The 20,752-nt window shown below is 51.5% G+C and overlaps 1 protein-coding gene across 5 annotated transcripts in view; it reads left to right on the forward strand.

Annotated features, from left to right (window-relative positions):
* ALKBH3 (alkB homolog 3, alpha-ketoglutaratedependent dioxygenase) overlaps positions 1–6,431 on the forward strand; it is a 36,519-nt gene extending 30,088 nt beyond the window's left edge. For 4 of the 5 annotated variants that reach the window (XM_032840666.1, XM_032840668.1, XM_032840665.1 and 1 more), the window contains exons 9-10: positions 5,213–5,311; positions 6,073–6,431. In XM_032840666.1, coding sequence (XP_032696557.1) covers positions 5,213–5,311; positions 6,073–6,165 — 192 coding nt within the window. In that variant the 3' untranslated portion in view covers positions 6,166–6,431. Of the gene's footprint in view, positions 1–21; positions 163–5,212; positions 5,312–6,072 lie in introns of those variants that run through there. The other variant, XR_004380657.1, reaches the window with a different exon arrangement.
* The last annotated feature ends 14,321 nt before the right edge of the window (positions 6,432–20,752 follow it).

The raw sequence follows: 20,752 nt of genomic DNA on the forward strand, positions 1-20,752 counted from the left end.
CTTTTCTGAGCTTTCTATCAGGCACTACTACTTGGAATGGCAAAGCAGGATCAGAGGAGCCAGGCAGATTACAACTGGCCTTGATTGGGAGCTTCCAGGCCAGATAGGATGATGAGATGTGGGCATAAAATGAGTCTTATGATGGGTCCATCAGCAGCACAGGTTGGGTGGCTCTTGTGAATCTGGTCCTCAGACTTGTTTATACTGCTTAGCATTTTTAACAAAATTTGATTATTTGGCAAAATTTATTAACTCAGGAGATTTCACATAAAAATCCCATTTATCAGCTTCCCTGGAAAACCTTGAAAATCAGACAGCCCTGAGGGAACAATGAGTCAAAGCTACACCTGTCTGCACACCCCATGCTCTCTGGTTCTCTATGGTCTTCACTCCCTACTGCACTGAATCCTGCCCTCACTCTTCATTTATGCTGCTTGCTGGTGTTTGTGACCCTTACGGATCAGTCAGGGTGCCATGTGATTTGGACAGGAAATGTGACGGGATTTCAGAAGGAATGGAGATCACTTGGAGAGCACAGTATGGTGGAAAGATTATAAGCTTTAGTGCTAGACAGATCTAAGTCAAAATACTAGCCCTGCCTTCCTCCTGCCAGCCTTCTGCCTTAGAGATACGCTTTCCCTGCAGCTCCCTTTGCTTGTGATAAAATGGAAAATAGCACCGCCCTTCCGGGGTTGCAGTGAGCATTAGCGGTGATGTACATGTAGTTCCTAACGTGCCTGGCACCTGGGCAGCATACATTGGTTGATCCTGTCCAAAAAGTCTGGCAGGGTGCCTTGGTTTAAGTATTTGGAAAATGTTACAAAAAGAAGCCTCGGGGTGAGGAGGAAGCCAAATACCAGGTAGATGAAAGAGTTAAGTCTAAAAAAGCGTATACTTTTTTTTGTTAACCAAAAATTTGGAAATGCAGTTGTATATTTAACTTCCCCCAGGATGAGAAAAGACTTGCTAAGCATAAAAACCATGAAAGAGAACCAAAGAAAGGTCAAGAGTTGACTCAAAGTTTTTGGGCTACTCTGTGTTAAACATCAACATAATTAAAGGACAAATAGCAAATGAGAAAAAAGTATTTGCACAAAGTACGATAAAGGGTAAGTATCTTAGGGTCTGTGGTTACAGGTCAATAAGAAAAATGCTAACATCCTGTAGAACAATGGACAAAGAATGTGAACAGAGAGTTCACAACAGAATTAATGCAAATAGCAAATAGGCATGTGAAAAAATGTTGAATGGGGTTAGTAAAGAACTTCCTGTTTGAATAATGAATTGTTAGTTTTCCCCTCAATTTTTTTTTTCATCATTGTTAGTTGGTAATGTTCAGTATCAGTGATCTGACCAGAAGGTCGGTACTGTAGTATTTTCCTGATGGAATAATAAATTGCTACAACCTTCTTAAGAAAGCAGTTTGCTACTATAAGTCAGACTGCTTTAAAGTTTATATCCTTGGATCCCATCATTCCATTTTTGAAAATTTATCCTTAGAAAAATACTCAGAAATGTTTTGCCTGGGATCTACTTGTAGTAGCCTTTGTTTCTTTGTTTCTTTCTTTCTCTTCCTTTCTTTTCTTCTTCTTCTTCTTTTTTTTCTTTTTTTTTTATTTCTTTTTTTTTTTTTGGCAGTACTGGTGTATTAAAATCTCAGTGTCCAACAATGAGTACCTTGTTGCTATATTCTTAACATTAGCACAGTGACTGACATATACAGTGGTCAAAAAATATTTGCGAGTGTAAAGAAGGAAAGATACGTACATATAAAGGAATATTATATAACTCCATTTCTGAAATACCATACATTTGAGGCGTAAAAACATGCTCACAATGTAATGTTCAATATGTAAAGTACATGATTGTATGTATAGAATGTTTCCTCTACATGCATTGCATGAATTCTGGATGATAGGATTATATTTTCTCGATGCTCTTCCTCATTCAGCACATACGTACTGATGTGTGTAATAGGCGCTGAGCATGTTTTGAAAGGGTAAGACAACACTCTCTTCACAGAGTTTATCAGAGAGGAGGAAGGCAGGCAGCAAACCAGTAATTTCCATGTGTCATTTACTTTAGTGAACTCGTGTCACTTTTATTCTGTAGAGAGAAAAACTCTGCTGCTACTGATTGTCAAGCATCAATTGTTGGTTGTAATTCCTAAGGCATGTTTTTGGGACAGGAAAGGAGCAATTACATAAAGAACCTACGCAGAGCTTGTGAAACATGAAGTTACTTTTCCAGTGAAAAGAAACATGTTTAGGTTTCCTGTCTGTTGAGTGGTTAGTAATGACAGAACGACAAATACACCCAGACTTTTCCCCTAAATACCATTTTCCTAACGGAAACCAAATAGGCTGAGGTGGGAGTATAGAATTCGGGAAGGCCTAGGGCTCCTTGGGAATCATAATTGTGTGTTCAAATGAACTGGCTGTGCTTGGGAAGGAGGGGAGAGTGTTGGTCAGCATTAATATAAAAAGTATATATTTTTTGCATTTTTTCATCTGCTTGTGAAATTTTGTGTGGAACACCAAATCATCAACAATATAACCCACCCTACAGACTGACTGTGATCCTAAAAAGCCTCTTTTTTTTTTTTTAAAGTAAGCTCTGTGCCCAGCGTGGGGCTTGAACTCCTAGCTCTGAGATGAAGAGTCACATGCTCTACTCACTGAGCCAGGCAGGCACCCCTGAAAAGCCTCTTTTAACTGGGATCATGGATGGAAAATTTTATCCCAAGCAATGCTTTTTTTAGGGGTGTGTTCTGTTTTGTTTTGAAGAAAGACCTGAGTGAATCAGAAGGGTCACAGAGCCCTGTTTTGATAACTTAACCATGCTTAATGGCTGTGAATGCACTCCTCTAAACAGTCTGACCCTTGCTTCCAGCGTGGCTTATCCATTTATCAGTTTGAGCCTTTATGCACAGCCACGTGAGCTCTGTCGGCCTTTTATCCGCTTCCTGAGTGGAAAAAGTCTCCCTGTGTCTTGGTCAAGTTGAAGGGTAGTTCTGGGCTCTGTTGGCACTCTGGCCTCAAGACAAGAAGGACGCATTTGTGAGCTTTGTGTTGCCTCAGTAGAATCCCTTGCCCTCTTTTCTTTCTCCTTCTGCAGATTAGAATGTGCTCTCTGAGCCCAGGGTGTTGGAGGGGACGGATAGCAAGCAGCAGAGTGATGACATCACCTCGTGCAGTGGGCGCCCTGGGCATCGGTGACTCTTTCAGGGACCGATCAGGAGTGCTGTCTCCCAAGTGAAGGGTCTCCCTCTTTTGCTTTTAGGTACAGCTAAACGTTATACTGGATGTAGTATGTGTAAAAGCAACCCGAGGCTTCATCTCGGGTTGGAAAATGCAGACCTTAGGAACGTAAAGTGGGGCATGGCCCCGTGGAACGTCATTTTCCATCGGGGCTGGTATTTCCCTTTGCGTGTGGAACTCTCTCTCACTTGCTGGCTCAGTTCCCGCTTCATGTTTCCAGGCAGAACTACAGTGCTTACCTCTTCTCTTCCACTGGCCTTGGCGCCCCCTCCTTCCCGGGAATGCTTTTACTGTTCAAAGAGATCGTCGTCGCAGGCTTGGCTTCATGTCTGGGTAGCGCCTTTCCTCTCTACTTTGTTTTGCGTCCCTGCCCTCGTGTCTGTGCCTGAGCTACGGGTGAAGGTCCCACTGCGCTCCCAGAGTATGCAGTGTGCAGAGGGCAAGAGAACATCTGCTCCTCCCTTTGTTGAACCTTGATCTGGTAGCTGACTTTACAGCTTAAATCGGGGAACCTCGAGCCCTCTAAGTCTCATGGATGATGCACTCCCGTCTGTCTCTTTTCTCCAGTAGGACGGGCATCTCCTCTGGTTGGAATCCTTTCTCTCAGAGAGCCTCCTCTTGCTTCTCTGGATGCAGCGGGGCCACCCAAGGACAGGGTCACCTTCCCACCCCTCTCTGGGTGGCTGAGGGGTCAGAGGTTAACGCTGCAGTGCTTACTCGCTCCTGGAAAAGAAAAGGTGGCAGGCACAATTGAAATCAGTCACCGAAACCAAAAGTTGTTTCAAACATTGCTTTTCTCTTCTGCCTGTTAAAGTTATGACTGTGCTCCACGAAGTCCCTGCCAAGGGTTGGGACCTGGAACTTAAACTGTTTATGCAAGTTCATTATTGTTCTGATTTTGTTTTTCCTGAGGGAAATCATTGTAAATAATTATGTTCTCAGAAGCACCCCTACAATAATAAACATAAACACAGTATTGCAGGGAAATCAATCCTGCAGTAACCCAGATGCAGTCCCTTGCATCAGAAGTGAAGTAGACGGATGGGTGGATCTGCCCAGAATGGAAGTGGAAAGATCAGGAAGCTCGGGCCTCAACTCTTGACAAGCTCTTTGAACTCACCCCTTTGTCAGCTGCGAAGGAGGAACGACCCTCACGTACTGGCTGTTTTGCAGGCCGGGCCTGAAGCTTCGTTAGAGCACTGGGCATGAATGAACTTGGAGCTCTCTGGAAGAGAGGGGCGATGTAAATACAAGGCATTTCTGTGTGAAGTGGTCAGGAGTTGTGGTCTGTGCTCCAAGGCTTCAGTGGCCAGTCTCAGTTTGCAGCATTGTTCTGGGCAAGCCAGAACTTCCTTAAGAAAATCTTGCTGTTGACTGTTCTGCAAAGAAGCAAGATTGTATCTCCTAGACACCAGAGGAGCTATAGGAAGAGTTGTAACCAGTTTTAACATAGGCACCGATTAGTGAATTAGCAGAAATTGTAAAAAGGCAATGAGAACTCACTACACCGTGTCTTGTTTAAAAGCCCATTTTTTCCACACAGACCGTGGCAAAACACAGAGCGCAGCATAAAGCAGATGTAAAGAGTTCTTATATAAATAACTTAATTCCTTCACAGGCCGGAATGGGCTCTTCTGCATTTTAGATGCGGATGACAGTATCTGGCACTTCACGCTGTACTTAGCGTGCGCCCGTCTCCGGGTGACCGTCGCAGACTGCGTCAGTGGAGGCTCACAGCAGCCCTGTGTGGCAGGTCCCGTCGTCATCCCCAGACTAAGGTACAGAGAGGTGACACAGCTTGCTCAAGGCCAGACGGCTGCCGCGGACGGAGCCAGTAGATGAGCCCTGACTGTGTCGCTGAGGAGAGGTTTGCACTTCTAGACCATTGCCAGGTTCCATTGCATCCTGATCACACAAGCAAAAAACATGGTGCAATGAATGTTGTTTTCTAGGAAGAGAACGGAGACTACACGTATGTGGAAAGAGTGAAGATACCCTTGGATCATGGGACCTTGTTAATCATGGAAGGAGCAACACAAGCTGACTGGCAGGTGAGAACATGCACGGAATTTGGGTTCACGTGGAGGCGGTGCCCTGACGGCTTCTGTTTCTTTATTTCTCTAGTAAATGTGAAAAGCAAGTTGCTTTTATCATGAGCGAGCGGTGGTACAGTGACCCCATTTTCCAGGAGTTTTGATTCTGACAGTCAAAATGGACCTCTGCAGCAGTGGCATCCAGTAGAACTTTCTGTGACCGCAGAAACATTCTGCATCTTCTGAGGCCCCATGTTGTAGCCACTAGACACACACAGCTATTATTGGTCTTCTGAAATGGGGCTAGTGTGTCGAAGGACTGAATTTTTAATTTAATTTAAGTTCATTACAATAGCTTCAGGTAGCCAGTGGGTGGCTACCGGGCGGCACAGCTTCTCACCTTAGGCCGGGCTCTCTTAAAACCGGGTCTTCTTTAAGGTGTGCAAGTTCATGGAAGAATACTTAGCTTGGGAGCAGGATCTCATGTCTGTCTTTGGTCTCAGTCATTTATGTGTTGCCTTGCGAGATTTGGGAGCATGGCAGGAAGCTGTGAGGAAGAGCAGCAATTAGAAAAGATAAAAACAATACCTCAGTGTGAGGGCGCTGGCTTATTGGAGTGATGGGGGTGGGGAAGGATTTGTTTCAGAGAAGAAAACCTTTCTCCACTAGACTTCAGAGAGCTTACTGATGCTTGTGGGGGGTTGAGGGGGGATGAAGTCAAAATATGTCCATGTCCTCATAAATGTGTTTATGTCAGAATTACTTATATTTCCATTTAGCATCGAGTGCCCAAAGAGTACCACTCTAGAGAACCGAGAATAAACCTGACCTTTCGGACAGTTTATCCAGACCCTGGAGGGGCGCACTGGTGATGGGAGAACTTTGAGAGAGAAGCTGGGCCAAGACTGAGCAAATCTTCCACCGTGAAGGAACTTCCAGAGGCTGGTCCGGCTGATCTAGCAGGGAGGCTGTTCAGAAGACAAGGGTGGGATTTGCTTCCCAGCTTCGGAGTCCTATTGAATGACAGCCAGCGGGTCATATTCATACTATGTTTACTGTGGGAACAGAACCCCTAATCACACCTTAAAATCACAGAGCTTCTTTAGGCAAATTAAAAACTGCTGTGGCTGTGCTCACGGTGGGTTTGTCCTTGAGCAGTTTCTCTCCTGCCCCTCCTGCTTCATTTGAGGCACTGTGAATGGGCTTTGCCTCCGGGGTAAAGGCGCACGTGTTTGTTCCTTGTGACTTCGTGAAGTGGGATATAAACATGTGTCGGTGACCCTGGAGGCCTCCGCAGGCAGGCAGTTGCCGAAACCCAAACAGAGGGGACCTCGCAGAGCCTCGTGGAAGTCGGCCTTGACTGCTCAGCATCTTGGCTTCAGTGCTTTCGTAATGGAAAGCTGCATATTCTAGGAGCACTTTATTTAACCGAGTCTCGTCCCTGGGACAGACCCAGACAGGTTACAGGCCACCGAACGAAGAGTGGAGGCCGCGTCTTGTTACCCAGCCATCTTCGGGCAACAGCCTAGATACTTGTAATCCGAGAGGAAACTGTCCCCTCCGAGACAGAAGTAATTGAGTGATGTCATGAGAAATTTAGGCTGAAGAGCAGCAAATGTCCTGCTAGTGACAGCTGTCCCACATAGATGAGTTTCCCCTAGAGACTGACTTGAGTCATTTAAACCCAAGCCAGTGAGAAGCAGGGGCAGCCCTCTGGGGTCAGACTCGGTTACCTAATAGTTGTCTTTACCTTAAGTTCCGGGAGCCCTGTGACGAAAGCTTTCTTCTGACTCAGTGCTCTCTTAGGCATGAGCTCCAGAGAGTCAACAGTCCGTGATGTCACCAAGGTTCCCAAAACAGAACAGAGTGGCTGCCCTTTCTTGCCTCATAAAAATCACGTGTCTTCTTGACCTCTTGACTTACGAGTACTGGGCTGGATTGATTCCAAACCGAGATAGGGAAAACTCGAGAGAAAGAAAATGGAGTCAAATGGATGAAAACAGGACAAGAGAGTTAGAGTTTCCGTAGCTGCCTGCTGGGAAAACCTACAGAGCTTCTTGCTTTCTATCTTGTTTCCATTCCGTTCTGGAAGACGGATTGGCTTTGGCGTTGGTGGTAGAGTGCCAAAAACTGGCCAGGCTCTTCCCCGGAAGTCAGATGTAACACCAGGCCTGGCGGGCCCTGCTTTCTGACAAACTTTCTGGCTTTTCGCATTGGGGTTCCCCCTCCCCCCGCCACTTTAAATCTTTACTTAACGTGGTTCCACCCACTCGCTCTCCTCAGAAGGACCTGGTCTACAACTGTCCCCTTCCCACCGCCCCATTTTCTCCTTGGAAGGAAACTTTTTTTTTTAATGTTTTACATGTGGATGGCTCCTTTCGGTAAGAAATATTAAACGCTTTATAAAATCTGAGCGTCACACCAAGCCTTTCAGTGAGGGCGATGCAAATCACCATAAAAGCCAAATAAAACCTCTGATTCCTAGCTGTTTTCCTATTAAACAAAACCTGGCCAGGGTGGTACAGACGGCTTCAGTTGTGAGTTTGATGCATGACATTGGGAAATTCTTCTTCCGCTCCCATAGATGAAAGAACTGGCAGATGGTTCCCAGTCTCACGGCATCCCTCCTAATGTAGGGTCATGGCCTCCCCTTGTGTCAGCTGCACATTTGATCTCTTCACTCATCGCTGCCATGGCTGTCGGGGAAATGAGTTCCTACTTGACAGCCGACAGCCTGAGCCACCGGCCGGGCTTCTTCAGCTGAGAGCAGCGGTCTTGGCTTTTGTTCCTTGCTGCCCAATGCTAGATCTACCCCTTATACACACACACCTTTTTTTTTTTAAACCACAAAGATAATGTCCCTTTTGAAATGACAGGTACTTGCCATAGAGTTAAAGTACAGGGTTTAGGACTGCACGGGGACTTTCAGAACCTGGCAAAGGATGCCCAGGGACTGCACTGACCTGTTGCTGTGTTTTACTGGCCTTAGATCCTCCCTAGGAATTAGGGGCTGAGCTGCTTTGCCAACATTACTTGTAAAGCAGAGGAAGCAAATATAACAATGTAGCATGAAGAAAAACAGATTAAGTTTTTGCTTTTTTTTGAGCTTTAATAACCTACCAGGAAGTGTCCTGGAAGCTTTGTCTATGTAATCCCTTATCCTCCCCAAAGCCTGGCCGGGGAGAGGCGCTCTTCCATTGTAGAGACCAGGCAGCTGAGGCCCCCACAAGAAGGGCTAAATGATTTAATAGGACTTCCATGCAGCAGAACCAGAACTCAAACCACAGGTGAATCCTTAAACTGCGTGCTTTTTCCTCTGCCTTGAGGAATTTAGGCAGAATTGTTGAGTGGGCATCCCTGCCCGGCTCACCCCTGGACCCCATTGGCAGAGCGGACCACCCGGCCGCCTTGTTTGTCCTCTGGCTTTTCTTTGTCCTCAGGCATCTGCATCTCCTCTCTTCCTGATCAACGTTAGCAGCTCCTAGTCAGAAACCAGGCTGCCAACTGGACTCCTAGTCGGCCACTTAACTAAGGAAGCTTATTTTGGGGGGAGAGAATCCAGGTTCTGGCAAGTTAGACAAATTCTCATCCAACCTTCCTGTGACCCAGAACAATGTTTCTGATCGTATCCCAGCAAACTCTGAGGGTGCTTGCATGATCCCTTCCTCTGGATGCTCCTCTGTTAGTCCCTCTGGGGGCTCTGGGTGACACCCAAACTCAGCATCAAGTTTCTTCACGACACTTAACGACAGCACTGTTGCAGTCAGCACACAGCCCAAAGAACACAGGTCGGCTTGTACCCTAAAGAGGTCTTCACGACAGGCGGCTTGCCTCAGGACCATGCGCACCCGGTATCCGATTGTATCCTCCATACTGAAATCCCGATTCACGTTGTTGACTAAACCACTAGCTCTGGTGGCATGGACAGTTCATGTTAAGTTTGGAGTTACGTGAGCTCATAAACCTGACACTGCCTGTGGCACTCCATCTCTGCGGCCTCCGTGGCTTATCATGACCTTGCCCTAGTACCTGGTAGGTGTGCCTGGACCTGGACCGCAAGTGGCCCTGTCTCCTGAATCGTGTCATGGCAGCCCCACTAGAGGGAAGCGGGTCCTGTGCTGAGCAGAACACTCCCGTCGGAGGACTGTAGAGAAATCCTCGACACATGACTGGTCCCTGCCCTGCTGGGAATACTTCTTCCTTGGATTCTGGCGGCTTTTACTGGGCTGCAGGATATCCAAGACCCACTTTGCCTTTTCTGGTCATAAACACTTGTGAAGTGTTGAATCTGAAGCCTTGATTGCTTTATTTTTCTGAACGATGCTTTTGAAAAAGCTGAATATTTCCATAGCGATGCATTCTGTTTGTTTAAATCTTTACTTAACATGGTTCCACCCACTCGCTCTCCTCAGAAGGACCTGGTCTACAACTGTCCCCTTCCCACCGCCCCATTTTCTCCTTGGAAGGAACCGTAGTGGGAGAGCCTGGTCAGTTTTGTGCTGCTGGAATCCAGTCTCAGGGCGATTCATGAGTCTGAGGGTCATCAGGGAATGACGTTGATGTTTGTTTATTAGAGCGGAACACAGACTCACGGTGCCTTTTCCCGCTGGCTTAGTACTGCTGCGCTGATTTACAAGTGCCTTTCCCAGCCTGTGAACAGAGTCCCCTCTTGGGCTGGGCTATCTTTTAGGGTTAAAGCTGGTCGAGGGGCCTGGTGTCAGAGAGCGGTACAGGACAGGGTAAGTGAGGCAGGATACTTGCAGCCAGCATTACAGAAAAGATTGCTTCTCAGGTGAGCCAGTGCCATGCTGACCAAGGTATGTGTGACAATGTTGTCATTACAGTTACATCTGTGCTGTCACACACGCACCCCTCCACACACTCCCTGAACACCAGGGACAGTCCCTTTTCTCAGGGGGCCTCCAGAAGTGTGGGCATGTTCAGGCAAGATCCTGGCCTCTGACCCCACTAGCTTTTAACTCTGGACACAAATTGTAGGTTTCTGGATGGGAAGGAAAGAGGAAAGCCAGAAGGGAGTTTCCAGCGTATACTGTGTTGGGTCTGGGATGCCTGGGTGGCTCCTTTGGTTAAACATCCAACTCTTGGTTTCCGCTCAGGTCATGATCTCATGTGTCATGAAATCAATCCCCGCATGGGGCTTGGCACTCAGTGCAGAGTCGGCTTGGGTGTCTCTCCCTCTCCCTCTGCCCCTGCCCCTGCCCCCACTCTTGCACTTGGGTATGCACGTGAGCATTCTCTCTCTCTGAACAAAATAAAAACAACTGTGTTGGACCTGTAACATCCTTAATCTGATTTCTTCCTAAAAGTGACCCTAATGAGGTCGTTTTCTCATTTTTTAATCAGCTGGAGGAGCATGTACCTAGAGGATCAGATCCTAAGATCTGGTGTCCTGGGGTGGGCTGGAAGAGGCCCGTGGGGCTGCTTGTCAGCAGGCCTTCTGTGTTGTCTTTGGGCTTTCCCCAGCCCTGGCCCCAGGCATAGGGGACAGCTGCAGTCTTGGTCCCTTCACCAGAAGCAGCATAGAGACACCAATCGGAGCCTGGGAGCCTCGGAGCTTTTCCCCTGGGACAGGAACCAAAAAGAAGTGGGCTCTGGAGGGGCCGTGCGATCAGGTTACAGTGAGCCGCCTCCTGCAGGAGGGCCTGCCGAGCAGCACACGTGATAATCCGGATGCCCCTGAAAAGGCCGTCAGAACATATGCACCCTCCTAGCTTGATGTGGCTGAAACGTTTCCGGCTGCTGCAAGGGGCTGCCTCCCCCGTCCGTCCGAGAGGCTGGGGCAGGAAGCCACCCGCCAGGCCCTTCTCCAGGTGCTGTGATGGTCGAGTCTGTCCCTATGCCACTGGTTCCCACCCTGCCTTTCCGGGTCTGTACTTGGAGAATAGGCATGAGTGAGGGTCTCCAGGAGCGGAATCCACGCCTCCCAAAACAATGCTGGTTTGAGGGCTCTATCCTCCCTGCCTAAAGAATGTGGGACGGGTGGATAAGGATGCCACAGGCCTGGGGCTGCTTCCCAGGCTCTGGCCCAAGTGTGTTCAGGCTGCAGACCACCCAGGCAGGTCTCAGGAGAAGTGTCTTCCTCTGCCCTTGTTGGTTAGAGAAAAGTTTTCTGGAATGTTTCCCCTGAAAATGTCTAAGGGATTAACTACTCATTTCTTCCCAGCACCCTCTCACGTAGCTTTTCGTCTCCATTCACCTGCAGTGAAGGGGAAGGGAAGACAGTCCAGAGGTAAGAAATCCAGGGAGAGTCTTAATATCTGGCTTCCCTCTCACTGTCCCTCTCTCTCCCGGTCTGCCCCCTCCAGCAGCCTCCTGCCTCGTGCTGGGAGGAGGTGGGCCCGAAAGGAGCGCAGTGCACTCTCGCGCGCGCCTTGCCCTTTATCTCCCCCGAGTACCGTGAGAGTGAAGGTTAGGAACTGCTGTCCCCGTTGGACAGATGAGGAAGCCGAGGTCCAGAGGTGCTTATGCTGGGGGGGCACCTGGCCTGTACGGCAGAACCAGCAGGAAGACCAGTATCGAGTGCCCAGGCCACTGTTCTTTCCACCACTCAGAAGCTGTGACCTCCTTTGAGATTTCTGGCCAAAGGCAGCACTTGGGAACAAGCGGGAACACAGACACACACAGCCCAGAAAGTCACACTGCCTGCGGGGCCGCCCTCCAAGGAGAGGTCTTGGCTGTCTGCGCTGCACTGGTCAGGGGGCTCCATGCGTGGCCAGAGTCCCTGCTGCAGCTGGAGGTGGCCGCCTCCCGCCGAGAATAGTGCAGGCCAAGCCCCGCAGCAGCCGAGGAGGGCAGGGAGCTGGACAGTTTTGGGCAAGACGGGCCTGAGTCAGCCTTGTGAGGGGTGAGCCCCCCTCTTCCAGTGCCGCAGGCGCAGGGGGAATTAGGGAGCAGCCGTGACACCCCACGCCTGCTCCAGCCTCCATGTCTGCCACGGCCTTGTGGGAGAAGCCTCCACTTGAGGCCGGCAGACCGGGGCTCGAGTCCCACTCTGCCCTTTCCAGTTGAGGCCCTTTGGGCCACACAGCCCCTGAGCCTGTTTCCTCAGCCGCGCAGTGGACACAGAAGCAGCCACCTCTCCGAGCTCTCTCGGCCGAGATCACAAACGGCGCACTCCTGATGGTAGCGCGCTTGCTAACGTCTGTCATAGGCGGGCGCCCCACGTGCCCTACTGACCGCCCCCCCCCCGAGCTGCCCCCTGGCTGAGTGATCCCTCCGCAGCTGACGATGGCCCTGTGCCCCCGCCTTGCCTCTTGGCAAGCTCCCTGGGGTGCCCACACCTCTGTTGCCGGCGGGGCTGCAAGGGGAGGCCCAGAAGCTTGTGGGGTGGCTGGGGGGTGGGGGGGCGGCGGCGCGGATAGGGACAAAACAAAATTGTCCCTGAGCGAGGCTGATCACATTAAGATCTGGCTGCACTTAAGCGTCTCCTGGGAAGTTGTTCAGACCAAGCTGACGAGAGCCCCCAGATGCCAAAGTGGCCTCGCAGCAAGGCTCTGCTCCCTCTCAGCAACCCCGCCACATGCTCCCCAGGTGACTGGTCTCTTAATGCCCCGTCCCCCTCGGGGCAGTGTTCGAGCCTCCCCCGCCCTGGGGACAGGCCACCAACCAGGCGCAGGCGCACCCCTGCCGGTCACATTGTTTTCTCGTCCTTGCTGGCAGTTTCTAGATTCTGTACAGAACGCCTTGGCCTGGAAGATTAAACCAGACTGCCAGGCTGGAATTCTGTTTGAGACCGGGGCTTTTATGCCCGCAGATTGTGTATCAGATGTGGCGGGAACGCATAAAAGGAGGACACAGCCCCTTCTATTGCAGAGAGGAGGAAGCCAGCAGGGACTTATTTGCTCTCAAAATTAGTTTTTATTCCGGACTACAAAAGGAGTGTTTTTTTGCAAGAAATTAAAAAGAAAGATAAAAAGGAAAATCCCTTGTAACTTCACTACCAGAAGCAACAGTACTTCACATTTTGCAGTATATTTCTTCTACATATTTGTATCCTTAAAAATGGTGGGGGGCAGCTTCATACTGAACTCATCATTTTGTAGCCTTTTCCCATTTATCAAGAACCTGCGTGGGCGACATTAACCTCTGTCCCGTAACATGGCTCTGAACGGCTGCATAGTATTGTGTGTAGTTGTGGTGTTGGGTAACCGGTCCCATTGTGCTGGGTGTTTAGATCTTTGCTGTTGTCATCGTCGGGGCGGCGTTTGCTATTATTAGTAACTGTTGTGTTGGTTTGGGAACACAGGAGAAGGGATGGTGGGAGGCAGGGTGCTGTCATAGCAAGGAGCCCAGGATTTGGCCTCATTCAGACTTCAGTTCGAATAAAAAGAACAGGTAACGTTTCCATAGAGCCTGGATCTGGTGCCAGGCACTGTGTTAAGTGCTTTATGTATATTAACTCATGATTTATTAACCCTCATAGCAGCCCAGGGACTGGAAGCTATTTTTATCCCCATGTTACTCTTCAAAGAAACAGAAGCACCATCCTGTCACTTACGTGGCCGTCCTTGTGGCTAAACCTTCATGCACATCTATTATTTTTTTCTTAGAATACATTCCTAAAAATGGGGTCCTCGCCTGGATTTGGAAGGCTGTGCCTATTTCTAAGGCCTTGAATTGATCATGTAAATGGCTTTCCAAAAAGGTGGCACCAACTTCTCCTCCCAGTGGTGTCTGAGCATATCTGAAAACTCATGCTGTGCTTTAAGAACCAGTAACAAGCCAGGCCCTGCACTCAGCATTCTCCAGAGCTTCTCTCTGGGAAGGAGAAGCAAGCAAGCACTCGGGACGTCCTGGGGAGCAGTAGCACTGAGGTCAGATGTTGTGTCGTTTGTTGAGAAAACAAGACAAACACTTGAAACACCTCCATGACAAGGTGACTGTGAAGCAAGGGGCCCTGACAGTGAGGGCTGCAGGGCTGGGAGAAGCAGGAGATACAATTTGGGGTGGTGGTCAGGAGAGGCTGCCTGGTGGAGGAGGCCCTGGGAGAACGGGGAGGACTGGGAAATGATGGTGGGGGTCCTGGGTGGCTTGTGTTGAGGCGGGGCTGGGGTGGGGGGCGGTGAACTGGAGGATGGACAGTGAGGGAGGGAGAGGGGCCCAGATCGGGCCTGGGAGCCACGGGGGGCTGGGAACAGTTTTCAGGAGGGGTGAGTGGAGGGGCTGCAGGTGGGAGGACCCACCGGGCAGGAGCCCAAGCAGAGAGATGGGGATCCCCAGGATAGCCGAGGAGAAAAGATGTTGGTTTTTTTGGTGCTAATAACACCCTTTCTTGCCGTAAATGCTGAAGCATGAGTAAAACAGACCCAGGACTCAGCTACAAGATCAAAACACCAGTGTTCTTACCGATAACCCTGGATGGGAGACCTTGGCTTATAGCCATGATCACAGTCAGACTTCTCGCTACTCCTTCACAGAGTCTAGGGGCACCCTGGGGCACATGGGGTACCCTGTTCGGGAACCAGCACAGCAAGCCCTGTCCCTACCAGCTGCCAACCCCCCTGAGTCTGCGAGGAGAGAGATTCCCCTAACCCAGTTCCTCCTCCCAAGCCTTCCTCTCAGGGAAGCCTGTGCTGCCCTCCTGGAGAAAGAAAGGGGTGCAGGAGAAGGGTGGATGCTGCCTTTCTGGTGTTCTGCCCTCCTGAGAGTGGGGCATTCGTTTCCTCATTGCAGAGTAAAGTGAGACGTACTCGCTCCCACCCCCTTGGTGTCGTCTTCCCGCCCAGCCCAGGATGCTTTGGGGGAAGGTGTGCCAGGAATCAGCCCGGCAGGGTAGTGCCCAGGTATACATGTTGGGGCCGTGTAGACCTGCTTCTAGAGCGAGTTGCTCTGCCGATGGCTGCCGGGTCTTTGGCAAGTTCCTTCCCCTGAGTGTTTCCACCTATAAAACAGGGCTGCTGTGAGAATTGAGTGTGATGTGCGTATCTAGGGCAGCTGTTATCAGATGGTGTATAGATGTGAAGGGAAGTCCTGGGCCCTGGAAACTGGGTGGGGTGGGGCTCACACAGGGCCTCAGGCAGATCTCAAAGCCTGTGGAGCTGGAGTCACTTTGTAGAGGGGTCTAGGACAAGGCCTCGGGGGAGAGGGGCCCAGCAGGGCCAGGAGGGACCTGGGAAGTGGCCGCCTAGAGGCATTCGTGGCGTCAGGGGGAGGGTGAAAGGACCCTGGTTCTGGGATGTTCCCACAGAGAGGGAGCCGGGGGAGGAAAGGAGGCAGGGAAAGAGCCGAGTAGGACCAGTCTAGAAGAGGAAAGGCCTGAGGACATCCTGTCACAACACCTCCATGCGAAGCCCGGATTCTTCCTGCTTCTAGCCTGGGAACGACATCGGGTAAGAGTGGCCAAGGCTGAGAGTGTCTAAGGTTGAAAGATGAGCACGGAGTCAGGCCTCTGAAAGCAGCCTGTGGCACTGGGGAGGTAGTGTCCAAGCATCAGGAGACGGTTCTCGTCCTGTGTCCTTGTCCTGTGTCCGAGCCTTGTCCTGCCCTTGGCCCCAGATCTCCATCTGCAGAATACGGGGGTTGAACCAACTTAGTGTTTTTTGGAGCTTTTTGGACCAGAACCCATGGTTAAAAAAAAAAAAAAAAGTTTACACACACACACACACACACACACACACACACCCTGTTTAAAACTAAAGCTTTATTACATGTGTTTACTCTGTGTTTTCTGTACTGTTGTGCATCTATAAAAAATGCTGGCCACGGCCCCCTATCCATTGGTATGGCCCACTAATGAGTCATGCCTCTTGGTCTGAAAACACTGCCCCAGCTCATCTGGAAGATTCCTTTCTCTTCTGGCAGCTCGCAGTTCTGTTGCATTTACTCTGGCCTCATGGCCTCTATCAGCCAAGCCTTTGTGGTTTTCTTCTCAGTATCTGCAAACAGTGGTTTCCAGTCTCAGGTGTGGAGACTCTTGGCCCGAAGGTGCTGGAGTGCGCTGCTCTGAGTGGACTCCTGCCCGTGCTCACGGTGAGAGGCCCCGGCGCATCCATCTGGCCGCGCGCTACCCACTCTGTCTTGCATCCCTGGGCATCGTGAGTTGGGAGGGGCGCCCAGGCCTTCTCCTGCACCTCCACATGAAACGAGTGGGCTTGGATGTCATCCATACTCCCCTCCCTACCCCGCCCAGCTCTACTGCTTGGCCCACAGGACACCAGTCTTCTTTCTGATAGAGCAGTTGGGCAGTGGAGCCTGGCTCCCAGTTAGAGTTCCAGATTCTTCCCCAGACCCAGCCCTCTTCATCTAGTCCTTCCTCCCACTGAACCCCTCCCTGGTCAGGTTCAGGAGCCACTGTCATGGGGATGACTGATGGATGGGAGGAGCTTTGGCAACCAGTGGACCTGGGAGCAAATCTCAGCTCTATCTCTGCTGGGCTGTGTGGCCTTGGGAAAGTTCCCGAACATCTCTGAGCCTGTTGCCTTAACTAAAGCTTGGAGATAGTAACACCTATCTCAGAGGCTAAGCTTAAGGGTGCAGTGATAGGTTCAGGATGCTTTGTTTGTGACCAGCATGAAGAAAGACCGAGGAGATGCCTTCCATGACCGGCGACAGGCAGGGCAATGTCAGAGAGAGGCTGCCTGACGTCGGGTACCCCGGGAGTGACTGCCCCCCGCCATGTCCACAACATGCAAAGAGACCGGGGCGCAGCAAGCATTTCATGTCCACTAGGCAGCCTGAGGCCGTGTCTGAGGAGGAAGATGGGGCCTGAGGAGGACAGACTCTCTGGGCCCCCAAAGTGGGCCAGTAGCTATTCACGAGACTGACAATGTACCCTGTCTAAAGGCCAGGCTCAGAACACATGACGTGAAAGGGCATCTTTTTGACACTGGTTTCTTGGAATCTGTTTAAAAATTCACCCTCCTACAGGGCTAGTTTGGCCTCAGTATGTTTTAATAAATCAGCTAGTTTGGTCCGGGAGAAGGATGGGGCAGTCATGAGGCTTCCATAATCACAGAGTAGTGAGAAGAACTTTCTAGCAAACACCAGAACCAGGGTATCCAAGCAGGCAGTCTTGAGCTGCTGTTTGCTTATTCTCGTGCTGTTGCCTCTTACTAAGGCTGCGGGAAAGTCATCCCTGCAGGCTGTCTCCAGAGCCCACAGCACTTTCCTGTTGGTGCCTACCCCCTCCGGCCATGCTGGTGAATAATTGAAAGGGAGATGTAAGCGAGAGACTGCCTCCGTCCTCTGAGACTGCAGTTCCAGGGTAGCTGTTGTCCGGAGCTTGGGAAGTAGTTCCTCGGAGGGCTACCGGGCACGCTGGCTCTCCACAGCTGCAGAAACAGGGGCTTCCACAGCCCAGGGCCACATGGCTCCCATAGCAGAAGCTGGGAGGCCCCGAGCAAGACGTCCTTATGCAGCTGGGACATGGCAGCGCCCCAGCAAACTGCTCATCTCCTTGCCTCTGGGTCCCCGGCCGGCTCCAGCTGCCCTCTGCGCTGTTTTGGCAATAACCCGAAGACCGTCCTTCCAAGACTGGCACTTTAACCCGGGAACAGAAATTTAAGTCCTCGAGGCTTGCTTTAAGGGGCCACCTGGGGTTGGCTGATGGCTCGGTAAAGGCAGTGACAACTTCTGGCTTTATGCTCATTAGCTGGGGGAATGTCTGTGGGCCTCAGTTTCCCTGTCCATATGTGAAGTGGGTAGTGCCAGATGGACCCATTCCAGAGAACCTGTCTTCCGTGAGATCAATGAGGCTGGGGTAAGGTCGAGGGCTGGGTTCCATCCCAACTCTGCCTCTGCACTGCTACTCGGTGTGGGAACTTGTTCTGTTTCCCGCCGCCTTCTGGTCCTCCATGACCTCATCTCAGAAGATGGCAGAGATATCCCCGCTTTGGCCAGAGAGGGGAGAGAACCCACTCTGCAAAGCTCACGGGCCTCAGATGATGTGGGGTTTCATCCTGATCCATATAGTGATTGTCACACCAGTGGTCCCAAGAGGGACACTCAGACCTGCAAGAAAGCATGTAAGAAAACCAGAAGCCCAGTCTCTGGACAGCCCAAGCCATGCCAGGAAGCAGGCCCCCGGCAGGGAAATGCGCTGCCATCAGCCACATCAGCAGAGACAGGCCTGTAGGCTGGGCATGATTCTTAGGAGTCTTCCTGGGGCTCTGGCTCTGAGTCCCTGAAAATCTCCCTGCTCCCACTCCAGCCTGGTACTCCCTGGGGCTCATCCTGAGAGTGGAGGGTGGCAGGGTGATTCCCCCAGTGGGACCAGCTCTGCCCTGCCACCCCTGGCAGCCTGCCAGCCAGTAGCTCCTGTCCCACCTCACTGTCTCCAGTGAGACCCTGGTGGGATAGTGAGCTCACTGCTGCATGAATGGGGCCACTGGGGTGCGGGTGCTGAATTCAGGCTGAAGGCCTGACTTGGGGAGATCGTGGGGGTGGCTCCTCTCACTGCCTCTCTTTGTCTCTCCCTCTTTGTGTCTCTCGGGCTCTCTTCCTCTCTCTCTCTCTCTCTCTCTCTCTCTCTCTCTCTCTCTCGTGCACACCAACACCCCCTCTTGGAACTTGCTAGGGATTGTCATGGCAACCCTCCAGCAAAATTATCAAAACACTTTTATGCTCACACTCGTACCAGACGAAGTGCTAATTCCGAGTGAGGCAGAAGCAGTTGGTAAAATGCTGGAGTCCCAGGCTTGGTACGGATGGCTCGCTGGCGGGGGCAGAGTGGCCCCAGCAGGAGGTGAGGGTGGGGTCCAGAGGCAAGAAAGGCCCTGCCACAGAGGGTGTGTTTGTGGCTGTCCCCTCCCCACCCCTTATGCCACATTCACATTTGCATTCCACCTACACACACCCAGAAGCATGCACACACGTGTGCGTACACACATACACACAGTGGCTAGACCAAATACACCCATAGTGCAGACTGACCCAAACGGCAACATCTGGAATGACCATCACCTCATTCAGCCCTTGGAGGCATGAGATTGACTTGTGAGTGTAGGGGGGTGAGTGTAGGGGGGAAGCCAGCTGACTAAGGCTTTTAGCCGACCTGTGAAGGTCCTTATGCCAGGATGGCAAAGCAGTCACCGGAAGGGGCCTGACCCTCCTGCCTCCCCCACCCCCACACCGCCCCCCTCAAGGAAGCAGAGGAGCATCTGGGCAGAACTGCCCCAACCTAGTTCTTTCTGCTTTACTGTGTGTCCTCCCCAGCTCACTGCCTCTCTGCCTCCCAGGACAGACTTGGCCTCCCTGCCCCCATCGGACCGGGGCTAGGGTACTGCAGGCTCCCTTGGAAACAAAGCCCTGTTAATAGCTGAAGAACTGGTGATTGCTTTTTTTAATCCTAGGCTCTGCCCAAAAGCCAAAGTGTGGGTGGGGACAGTGGAGGAGGTGGTGGCACGAGCCCCTCCCCAGGCTGCTACCATCTTCCTGCCCCATCTGCTCCCCCAGCTACCTCCTCCGTGGAAGCGAGCCTTCCCCCGCAGCCTTAACCTGGGCTCTTTGCCACTCTTGGGCTCAAGAGGAAGCATCTCCTGCTTGTGAACGGGTCACCTCATCCCTGATCCTCCTGAGGATTTGAAAATGTTAGAGCCCGGTGGGCCCCAGTTCGTGAGTCTGGCCTCCTCACGTCACAGATAGGGAAATTGAGCCTCAGAGGTGGGAAGCAACGGGTTCAAGGCCACAGAGTACACGGGTGATGGAGCAGATACGGCATCGCGCGTGCCCGACTCGGCCGGTGCAGTTCCCGTCCCGCCGGAGGGGCAGGGATGGTGCGGGCGAGGAGCAGGGCTCTCTGGGCCAGGCACACCTACCTGGCTCCTGGCGCTGCACGTAGCACTGAGAGTGACCCCGGTGAGCTACAAAGCACACGAGGCTGTCGGCAGAATGGAGGTGATGGACGTCAAAGGACGCCGTGAGGATGATTTTAGGGGAGGTTCGAGCAAAGCACCATTGGCAGAATGCCAGGCACATAGTGCATCTTCAACAGATGACATTTCTGTGTTGCTCCTCTGTAATCCTAGGGCTACAGGCCTACTAAGAAAAGGAACCATCCTTCATCCCCTTTAATGGCTTTCCTCTGCCCCACTGGGCCTGGGGAGGCAACTTAGCCTGTCCCGGCAAAGCCCACATGGACCCAGCAAACTCAGCAATGCCTGGAGGGCAACGGAGCCCAGGCCCTGACCCCCGGGCAGACCCCTCCAGAGGCCCCAGATCTGCCCACCTCTCCTCGACACATGCAGCTCTCACTGGCTCGCACCCCGTGCCCCCCCCATCTTTGGAGGAAGGTAGACATGGGGCTGGGGGTGCTGTCCAAGGAGGCTAATATCCCGTGCTGCCCCCCAGGACCACCTTTGGGCACTGGTAGTAACACCAGATGATGAAGACATTACTTAGTTGCTCTGAGAGCTTGACCTTGCTGGGTCTGGCTTCCTCCTTTACCTTGTGAGTCAGGCAGAGGATAAGTCACCCAAACCCTAAACAGTGCCCCCCTCCCAG

This window comes from Lontra canadensis, unplaced genomic scaffold (genome assembly GCF_010015895.1).
Source record: "Lontra canadensis isolate GAN:19392208 unplaced genomic scaffold, GSC_riverotter_1.0 scaffold115, whole genome shotgun sequence".
Taxonomy (NCBI): Eukaryota; Metazoa; Chordata; class Mammalia; order Carnivora; family Mustelidae; genus Lontra; species Lontra canadensis.